Here is a 10705-nt window from a genome sequence, read left to right as displayed (position 1 = left end):
GGGGTGCTGGATGGTGATTTACCTGTAACGCAGCAGGTACGCGGCGCACAAATAAAGCGCTTTCCCAGTCTCCTTTAAACCGCATCCAGCAGCAGCGAGCTGGGAATGGCGCTTCCTGCGGAGTGCGGCTCAGAGGGACATGCTGGGAGAGTCGCAGTGATTTAAATCCATGTCTTGTCTCATCCCGGCAGTTTTGTGTGCGGGACGCAGCGCCCAGAGCCCCTGCCCACTCCAGCCCCGTTTCCCCGCGCCGGCAGCCTGTGCCGCGGTACCTACAGCACCACGGTAGAGCAACCCTCTGACTATAGCAACACGAGCGTGTGGCAGAACCAGAAAGGGTTTTCTGCTAAAGGGCAGAGCAAAAATAGACAATAAAAGCGCTGAGCGTTAGACTGTGTGCTGTCCAAGTGGCAGCCAGCACGGGCAGGTGAAGGAAAGCCCTTGACCTCTGGGAAAAACGCTTTCTTTTGGTGCAGTTTACTGTTTGTGTATGGAATGCCGTGGTTTGCGGCGGTGTCCTCGCGGGCAGGCCGGCTGTCCCGCCCGGCACAGCCCGCGCGTCGCTCCGGGCCCGGCTCCTGCTTCTCTCCCTCGTTCAAAGTCCCCGGGGCACCATGTGCGCCGGCGCTGCAAAGCACCTCTGTGCATCTCCCAGAGCTGTGGATGAGGCTGGAAGGCCCCAGGAGTGAGGGGCACCCCCGGTGTGTGTCACCCCAAACCCTGCCTGGGGCTCTTCCCAAGCTGCTGGAAGAACTTCCAGAAAAACACCATTCCCCCTGCACCGTTCCCCTGCACCGTCCCCCTGCACCGTTCCCCTGCACCGTCCCCCTGCACCGTTCCCATGCACCGTTCCCATGCACCGTTCCCCTGCACCGTCCTCCTGCACTGTCCCCTCTGCACCGTTCTCCTGCACCGTCCCCCTGCACTGTTCCCCTGCACCGTTCCCATGCACCGTTCCCATGCACCGTTCCCATGCACCGTTCCCGTGCACCATTCCCATGCACCGTCCCCATGCACCGTTCCCCTGCACCGTCCCCCTGCACCGTTCCCCTGCACCGTCCCCCTGCACCGTTCCCATGCACGGCCGCGCTCCGCAGGCTGCAAACCCAGCAGAGCGCACGGGCGCTGGGATACGTCCTTGGGAAAATAAAGCCTCTCTGAAGCAGCCCAGGTGGGGCGAGCCCTGATTAGGCAGCAAAAATACCATTACTCATTTCTGAAAGCGCTCACGGAGGCTTTTTGTCTTCTTTGGCTTTACTTTTCTTCAAAATATTTTGCTTTTCATCTGGTGCCTGTGTTATTTTGATTCGGCAAGCGGTCTGGCGTATTTTATTGGAATACCCTTTGTGGCGGGCGATCTCTCAGGTGACTTGTGGAGCAGAAAGGAACATGAAATAGGGAAGTTTTTCCCTCCCTCTGGTCACTGTTCCCCTTAATGAAAACAGGACCCAGATGGATTTCAGAATGAAGCCCATAGCCAGGGACGGGCATCGGCACTGAGCAGGATTCACCATTACCCGTGACAGCCCCTTGATGAATTGTAACCCAGCGCACACCAGCTGCATCCAGAGATGTTCTGTGGTTGCTCCAGCACCAGAGCAGGATCAGCCCTCCCCAATGACCCGAGTTTTGGGGGAAACAATAAACGCGGCCCCGGAGGCTTCTCTTCCTCGTGCCTCGTGCGCTGCAGATGCGTCGCCGCTGCTCTCAGGCCCTTGTCCACCGCACTCGATGTTTTGTCAGGGCCGTGTTGTTGTTGGCGCACAACTCCGGGACTTTGAGGAAAGACTTTTCTCTATTTCCTCCCGACTTGAATGGCTCCTTTGAACGGCAGCGCCTCTCCGTCCACGTCCCCCTGTCCGGCTGAATCCATCTCGCGGTCAGCATTGGGAAAGGGGAAATAAAAGAAGGAGGAAGCTTCACGAAGAGGGAGAATGGACATGTCTGACCATCGGAGTGACTGAGAGCGGCTGGAGAAGCGGGACTGGACGTCGGGCCGTGCCAGGGCGCTCGCGGGGGAAATCCAGCCAAGCAGCCCGGAGCAGACGGGCTTGGTGAGGGGCGGCCACATGAACTTAATAATAGCAACATTGTCGAACATAAAGCATCTGTCAGGAGTTAATATGATTAATGACAGGTGTCTGTCTCTCTTTCCCCTCGCCAGGCAGGCAGGGGGACTGAACCCCAAGGCCGGGTGGGCAGAGCTGGTTCATCCCGCCAGCCCCGGCTGCACCGCCAACCATTGCCCTGCAACCTGCTCTTGGCAAAGATGCACCCGCAGCCACGGGGACATGCAGGAAAACACCATAATGGCCAATATCCAGAGCCGGGACCGTGCCGAGGGCACCGTGTGGTCAGAGGGACGGGTCACCAGGATCCCCGTTCTGAACTTTTTCCGGGTAAGTCCTGGACACATCCCTGATGGCTGCGTATTTGTCAATGGTGTGAAATGATCAGTCACTGGTCACCACGCCAAGAGCAGAAAACGCTGCAATGGCCGCCACTGCTGTTAAAATAAAGGCTGGTGACTGCAACACACGCAACACAAACCAGTATGTGTGCAAACTGTGTTGGCCCTTCAGGTTTGGGTGACGCTGCTGTCCCACCAGCAGCCCCAGCGCCGTCCCAGTTGGCACACGGGTTGTGTCTGGGGCCAGCAGGACACAGACCGGGTGCAGGAGCCACCGCAGCTCAGCTGTGCCAGGCTGATCTTACCTAAGACAAGCTGAGCCACGCAGTGCCATGCTAAGCTGTGCCAGCAGTGCCGTGCCAGCTGAGCTGTGCCACGCCATGCCAAGCTCTGCTATCAGCACCATGCTGTACCGTGCCATCCGAGCTGTGCCATACCATGCCAAACTGTGCCAGCCATGCTACGCGAGCCACGCTATGCCACGCCAAGGTGTGCTAGCAGCACCATGCTAGGCCGTGCCATACTGATCGAGCTGTGCCATGCCATGCCATAACGGCTGAGCTACACCATGCCATGCCATAACAGCTGAGCTATACCGTGCCATGCCATAACGGCTGAGATATACCATGCCACGCTTTCTGAGCCGAGCCATGCCATGCCATAACAGCTGAGCTATACCGTGCCATGCCATAATGGCTGAGATATACCATGCCAAGCTTTCTGAGCCAAGCCATGCCATGCCATAACAGCTGAGATATACCATGCCGTGCTTTCTGAGCCGTGCTGTGCCATGCCATAATGGCTGAGCTATACCATGCCATGCCATAACAGCTGAGCTATAACATGCCATGCTTTCTGAGCCATGCCATGCCATTCCATAACGGCTGAGATATACCATGCCATGCTTTGTGAGCCATGCCATGCCATGCCATAACAGCTGAGATATACCATGCCAAGCTTTCTGACCCTTGCCGTGCCATACCATAACGGCTGAGCTCTACCATGCCGTGCTTTCTGAGCTGTGCCACGCCGTGCCCAACTGTGCCATGAGCACAACGCCATGCCATGCCGTGCCGTGCCGTGCCAGCCGAGCCGTGCCCGCCGCAGCCCGTGCCCGCCGCCGGTGTCGGGCCGTGGGCGGTTCTCCCCACGCAGCGGCAGCGCGGGGCGGTGGCGGCGGCTCGCCCCCCCCACCGGCGGCTCTCCCCGCCCCGGGGGCCCGGCCGGGCGCGGATTGGTGCGCGGCGCCGGCCCCCTCGGAGCGCGGCCGCCATCGGGGCTATTTGACGTGTCGGTGGGGCCAGGGAAGGGTTTCGTCTCGCCGGGGCCGCCGCCGCCGCCGCTCCGCCGCCCGCCCGGCCCGGCCCGGCCCCGCGGAGCCCGGCGCCCCCCCCCCCTTTCCCCCGCCCCAAATGAGCGGTGCCCCCGGCGGGCCCCGGCCGAGGACCCCGCCGAGCCGCGGAACCGCGGGCGCCCCGTCGCCCCGGCCGCCCCCCGCCGACCCGCTCCGCCAGGCCAGCCGGCTGCCCATCCGCGTCCTGAAGATGCTCAGCGCCCACGGCGGCCACCTCCTGCACCCCGAGTACCTCCAGCCGCTCTCCTCCACGCCCGTCAGCCCTATCGAGGTCAGTGCCCGCCGCCCCCGCCCGCTACCCCGGGGTCCGCCCGGGGCTCATCCCAGTCCGGCGCTCCCGCCTCCTCCCGGGCTCATCCGTTGCCGGCGCTCCCGGCTCCCCGCGATCCGCTCCTTCCCCGCTCTCCCGCCGCAGCCCGGCTCCCCCCACCCCACCCCGGCCAAGCGCATCCCCCCGTCCCCCCATCCCCCGCGCCCTGGCTCCGCGCCGGGCTCGGCCCTGCTGCACCCGGGATTTTGGGGGTGGGATGGGGGGGGGGCCGGGACGGGGGCACCGTCGGGGTTCCCCCCTGACCGGCTCCGCTCCGCCCGCAGCTGGACGCCAAGAAGAGCCCGCTGGCGCTGCTGGCCCAGACCTGCTCGCAGATCGGCAAGCCCGACCCGCCGCCCTCCTCCAAGCTGAACGCCGTGGCCTCCGCCGGGCTGCCCGCCGCCGAGAAGGAGCCCGCCGCCCGCCCCGCCGCCCTGAAGCCCCCGGGCAGCGTGGACGCACCGCCCGAGGACAAGTCCAGCTTCAAGCCCTACTCGAAGGGCGCTGGGGAGCCGCGCAAGGAGGGCAGCGCAGACAAGGCCGGCTTTCGGGTGCCCAGCGCCGCTTGCCCGCCGTTCCCCCCGCACGCCGCCGCCTCGCCCGGCAGCTCCCGCGGTGCCTCACCGCAGCACGCCGACCCCAAGGGCACCGAGGAGAAGAAGGAGCCCGAGGCGGGCAAGCCCAGCCCCGAGGGGACCGGCGGGGGGCTGGTGCGTGGGGCGGCGGAGCCCGGGGCGCACGGCGAACCCCCCTCGGGCCGCAAGTCGGAGCCCCCCGCCCTGCCGCCCGCCGGCCATGTGGCCCCCGTCTCACCCTACAAGCCGGGCCACTCCGTCTTCCCTCTGCCACCTTCCAGCATCGGCTACCACGGCTCCATTGTCGGTGCCTACGCCGGCTACCCATCCCAGTTCGTGCCCGGGCTGGACCCCACCAAGCCGGGCCTGGTGGGCAGCCAGCTGCCGGGGGCGCTGGGGCTGCCGGGCAAGCCGCCCAGCTCCAGCCCGCTCACGGGGGCCTCGCCGCCCTCCTTCATGCAGGGATTATGCCGGGACCCGTATTGCCTGAGCTACCACAGCACCTCGCACCTGGGCTCCAGCAACTGCTCCAGCTGCGTGCACGACCCCGGCAGCCTGAAGAGCGGATACCCCTTGGTGTACCCCACGCACCCCCTGCACTCGGTGCACACCACGCTTTCCTCCAGCGGCACCCCCAGCCTGCCCGGCCACCCCCTCTACACCTATGGCTTCATGCTGCAGAACGACCCCCTGCCCCACATATGCAACTGGGTGTCTGCCAGCGGACCCTGCGACAAGAGGTTTGCCACCTCGGAGGAGCTGCTCACCCACCTACGGACCCACACGGCCCTGCCAGGGGCGGAGAAACTCTTGGCGGGTTACCCTACCTCCGGGCTGGGCTCCGCAGCCTCCTGCCACCTCCACCTCCCGCCCGCCGCCCCCGGGAGCCCCAACACGTTACCTGCCTCCCTCTCCTTGAGGAGCCCACACACTTTGGGACTAAACAGGTACCACCCCTACGGCAAGAGCCATTTGCCCACGGCCGGCGCGCTGCCGGTGCCCTCCTTGCCGGCCGCCGGACCTTACTACTCTCCATACGCGCTCTACGGCCAAAGACTAACTTCAGCTTCTGCACTGGGATATCAGTAACCGCGGCGGCCCCTCGCCCTGCTCAGCCTCCTCCTCGCCCCAGCCCCTCGCTCCCTCCTTGGACTGTGTATTTATTTACTGTATGTTAGCTTAAAGCTGGGAATATAAGTGCATTAATACACCGATGAATCAATGGTATGCAAACAGTCTGTGTCCCAAAAAAAACAAAAAACAAAAAAAAAAAAACAAACAAACAAAAAAAAAGAGAAAGAGAAAAAAAAAAAGAAAAAAATCTTTCCTTTGCAGGTGTGGGGGTTTTGGTTCCTTTTGGTTCCTTTTTGTTTTCCTCTTCTGTTTATTTTGATCTTTTTTTCCTCCCTTTTCTTCTTTTCCCCGCTGAGGAATTCTTGCATGACTCCTGACACACAAGGAGAGAAAGAAAAGGCCTTTTCCTCCCCCACGTCCATCGTTAGGATTCTGTTCCTCTTCATTTGTCGACTTAACACATGTAATGTTTATTTTTTTTAATTTCTCTTTATTTCTTGCGATGTGGCCGGGGCCGGGGCGGCTGTGACGGCCGGCCGGGCGAAGGCCTGGCCGCGCAGCTCCCCGTCCCACGGCTCTGCCGCCGTGACCGCCGCTCCCACCGCGGCCGTGGGAAGCGGCACCGTATGTGTGTCCCCCACGGGGGGCGAAGAGCGGCGGCTCCAGCGGGCAGCACCGGGCTCAGCGGAGGGCGCTGGGTCCCTCGACCGGAGCAGCGGGAGGGCGGCGAGCGTGGCGGGTGATGAGCTCCGGCTTGGTAAGTCTGATTTTGTTAATAAATGACTCTTGGTTATATTCACCCTGTGGTGTCTTCTCTCGTCCCTCCCTGCACTCTCCCTTCCCTGTGCTGCCGGGAACCCGCGTTCTAGGGGGCTCCGTACCGGACTGGGGGGCTCTGTACTGGGACTGGGAGCTCTGTACCGGACTGGGGGACTCCGTAGCGGGCCGGGGGCTCCGTACCCGGGCGGGGGGCTCTGTACTGAAGCTGGGGGCTTCATGCCTTGGGGCTCCGTAGCGGGCCGGGAGCTCCGCACCGGGGCTCCGTGCCGGCCCGCGGGCTCCCAGCACCATCTAGCGGCAGCGGCGGCGGGTGCGGCCGGTCCCGACCCCCGGGGCTGCGGGACCCTCCCGGCCCCGAGCGCGGTCCCGCCGCATCCCCGGGCATCGCCGCATCCCCGGGCCAGGTGGCGGCTGCGGGCCGGGGGGCTCGTGTGGGAGAAACGGGGCGTGCGGTGCCTCCTCGGGTCCGTTTCCTCGCGTGTGCGTTTCCCCGGGAGGAAAGCGCCGGGTTTCTCGTGCGTGGCGGAGCGGGGAAGGTTCGAGAAGGCGTTTGAGCTGAGATGGGTGCAAAGAGCGCCCAGTGCCCCCCGACAGCCCCTCTCCTGCCTGCACCCGCCGCGAGAATTCAGCTTTAGGGACGGAATTGCGATACAACCGGGGTCCCGCTCCCGCGTAGGGGTGCGTGGGCAGCCAAGAGCTGGCGTGGAATCACAGTCCCCCTCCCCATTTAACATTTTGGCCGTCTGTGGCTCTGAGATGGGGCTGGTTCCCACCGCTGCTGCCCGCGCCAGGCCTGCGGCAGCAGGGGTGCTGCCCCCCAGGCCCCAAAAAAGGGGCTTTTCTCCCAGCAGCAGGACCACGGCTGTGCCCCACTGCCCTTTTAGATCTCATGTGCTCCTATTGCCCCACATCACTTCTTTTTTTCTTGCTGTTGAGTGCTTTATGCCTGTTGCGTTTTGGGTGAGTCATGCAATTAATCGCACTTAATTGCCTTCTCTATGTTGCCTTATGCCCTGTGTTTAAATTCCTTTGTGTCCTTTGAGCTGAAAAATAATGTGCTTAGAACAGGGGCTTGTTTTGCCAACGGGAATTTTATTTTCCTGCCCGTTACCGCGAGCGTGGCCGTGGGCATGGGGCTGGGGGCGCCCCGCCGGGGTCTCCTGCTGCAAACCTGCTGGTTGCTGGAAATGGGGGCGTTTGGTGGTGCTGGGGGCCAGTCTCCCCTTGGCCTGCGATTTGCAGGGCTGGGCTGGGAGCAGAGGGGCTTTGCTGCGGCTGTTTGCTCTGCGCGGCGGGTGGCAGTGCTGGTGTGTCCCGTCCCGTGTCCCAGCTGGATGCTAGACCCGTTGCAGCCGGTGCTCACCGCGGAGCAGCGTGTTGGGGCAGCGGGCACAGCACTGGTGGGACAGCTCCTGCGCTACCACGGAGCTATGCGGTGGCATTTGAAGGTGTTGTGTGCACCCCTGGCCTCGGGAGCATCGCTGCTCTGGGGTTGTGGCCCCCGCTCCTGCTGCTGATGCTGCTCGGTGTCGGCCTCGCTTGGGCACCGCCGGTCCCCGGGATAAATCACGACTCCTCGGCTGCAGCTCCAAAACGCGGTGCCTGTCGCGTGTCCCCGGTGCAGCGTTTCATCCCACCGTGCCCATCCCCATCCATAGCCCGGCGTCCATCACCAGAGACCCTCATGCCGCGAGGCGAGAGGGCGATGCCGCGGTGCTGGTGGATGCACATGAGGCGATAGAACAGTGCAGACCATGCCGGCCCTGGGGGCCCTGCCATGTGCAAGGGTCCATCTCCCCTCTCCCCCAGGCCCTTCCTCACACCAGGGTGCTCCCAGCTCCAAAACGCGCCCCCGCGCTCTCCCTGCGCCGGCGACGGGAGCTGGATGCTGCTCGGCGCGTCCTGCCGCGCACAAGGCTCCCCGAGGAATATTTTTCCCCTCCCTAAAGACTGCAGCACTGGGGCCAGGCTGTGTGAATGCTGCAAAGTAGCATCTGATCGCAGCCGACACTCGGAGGCTTTATCTGCCGGGGAATGATTGTGGTGCCAATATATTAAATAACTCCCTATCTAATGTATGCCCAGGTTACTGCGGAATTCATTTTATAAGAGCACTAGGATGCACTTTATTAATCATTCTGTCTAACAACCTGCACTCCACAGTTTCAGTTTGATTTGATTCAACCCTGTCTTTCTGCAAAATATATAGCTGAGTGGGTCGGATAATGTATGGCTTAATTTAGAGTTGTATGGGTTTGAATTACCATTTTCATAATGTGCTGTGCATTAATGTGTTGCATCATTTATACAGAAAAATGTGTGAGGTTTCAAACCTCTCCGGGAGGCAGAAGTCAACCAAAAGGAACGTGGAGTGACAGAAAAAGGCCCTTTCAATCCCAGCCATGGGGGGTGTTTTGAGGAGGGAGGGCTGGGTTAACACAGGTGGGTGCTGGGCACGGGAACGGCGGGTTTGGGGCTCCCCTCCCTATTGCAACTTCTGCAGCTCCCCCCGAGCTGCTGGGACCTCCAGCGCTTGACTCGCCGGTGACCCCGGTGCCGGCGCTCGCCGCAATCGCACCCGCCGTCAGTCACCCCGCGCCGCGAGGAAAAGGCTCTGATTATCCAAATACAGTCATTAAAGGGGAAATGTGTTTTTAGGACTGTCAGAGTGATTAATGAGGGTTAGCAATCCTTGCAAATGCACTTGTTTAGTCTAACTGGCAGCCTCTATTTTCCTATTGATTTATTGCGGCCGTTGCCGGGGCTGTGGTGTGTGTGGAGGGAGCCGGGCCGGGGCTGCCGCGGCGGCGAGCGCGGGTGCGCGGCAGAGGGGCCCGGCCAAGCGGCACGGCACGGTTTGCTGTGCCCGGCTGTCGGAGGCAGCCGAACAAAGGCAACATTATCCCTTGTGCCGGGGAAGGAATGACTTGGACGCACATGCAGAACAGCTCCACCGTGCCGCGTGCCTTATAAATATCCCCGTTTGTAAGGCCCAGAGCCCATCTGACCGCAAATGATCCATCCACCTAATAAATATGTGAATGAAAGAGCAAGGCCATATTTTGTTGTTGCTGTTGCTTTCCTTCCTCTCCTGCGCGCAACCCCCTGATGTCTTTTAGGTGATGCGGAGGTGTCTGCCCGCAGACGGACAAGGCGTTTCGGAGCACAAGGTCTTCAAGGGCTGGTGCGCACCCGCCAAGAGGAGGTCAGGTCGGGATGCCGGGGCCAGAGCAGAAGCGATGGTGGGTGGATGAGAAGTTCCTCAGCTGCATAAAGCAGCTTTTCTTTCCACTAGAGCCGCGGTGGAAGCCCCGGAGAACACGGGCTCTGTGTTTGTCCTGCCAGCCGCAGCGGAGCGGCCACGTCCCGTCCCCCGCCAGCATCCCCACGGCCAGCACGAGGTCGGGGCTTTGCTTTAGGGGATGATTCGTGCTGCGTGTGCCAAGAGCGGACCCGGAGGGACAGACCGAGCCCTGGAGATGCCCCTGCAGCCGACACCGCCTCCACGGAGCCCCTGCTGCCCGCAGCTGAGAAAGGAGCAGCCGGCGGCCACACGGGGCGGAGGGGGCAGCTGGGGACACCAGGGTGCAAAGCTGCTCCCCCGGTTTGCAGCCGTGACCGTGGCCCTGCGCCGGAGCCCAGCGCTGCCCTGGCCTGTGGGTTTTCTCCAGCGAGAGCACAGGTGATGGAGGCCTTGGAGGAGAAGAGCAAAGACCTCGAGGCGCTTGGGGACCCCCAAGCCAGAAGAGTGTGGGCGAGCACTTGGGGTGCTGCGGTGACCAGGAACACGGCAGGTGGCAGAGGACTTGCATGTGGCTTCAAAGCCACCGCTGTCACCTCCCTGGCCATAAATCAGCGTGAGGTGCGGATCCTCCCAGCGGCACCGGCGCATCTTGCAGCAGCGCTGAACGGACATCTTCCCACCACGCCAGGACAGCCGGATTTGGCTGGTGACCAGTTACCGGTGCCCAGTGTGACCTGTGGCCGTGGCTCCCTCCTTCCCCTGCAATGTCCGATGCTGGTGCCAGCTCAGCGTGGCCGTCTGGCACGGGGCTGTGGAACCCCCGGTCCTCGTGCTGATCTGCACAGATCTGCCCTGGTGCATGCAAGCGATCCTGTTCCTCACCGTAATGCACGGCTGATAGTTATCTCTGTTATCACAATGAATAACTGAAGAGTCATAATTCTGTACACAGAAATGT

At 62.3% G+C, this 10705-nt stretch overlaps 1 protein-coding gene across 1 annotated transcript; it reads left to right on the top strand.

The window, feature by feature from the left end:
- Positions 1-3822: 3822 nt before the first annotated feature.
- Positions 3823-6523, top strand: ZNF703 (zinc finger protein 703; the record flags this gene model as incomplete). Its single annotated transcript, XM_080360346.1, has 2 exons — positions 3823-4035; positions 4359-6523. The coding sequence occupies 2 exons, from the start codon at positions 3823-3825 to the stop codon at positions 5736-5738; spliced, it is 1593 nt and encodes a 530-aa protein (XP_080216472.1). The 3' UTR covers positions 5739-6523.
- Positions 6524-10705: the final 4182 nt, after the last annotated feature.

Source organism: Nesoenas mayeri, assembly GCF_963082525.1.
Source record: "Nesoenas mayeri genome assembly, chromosome: 27".
Classification (NCBI taxonomy): Eukaryota; Metazoa; Chordata; class Aves; order Columbiformes; family Columbidae; genus Nesoenas; species Nesoenas mayeri.
Note: the sequence above shows the minus strand (reverse complement) of the source record. Positions and strands in the feature narration are given on the sequence as shown.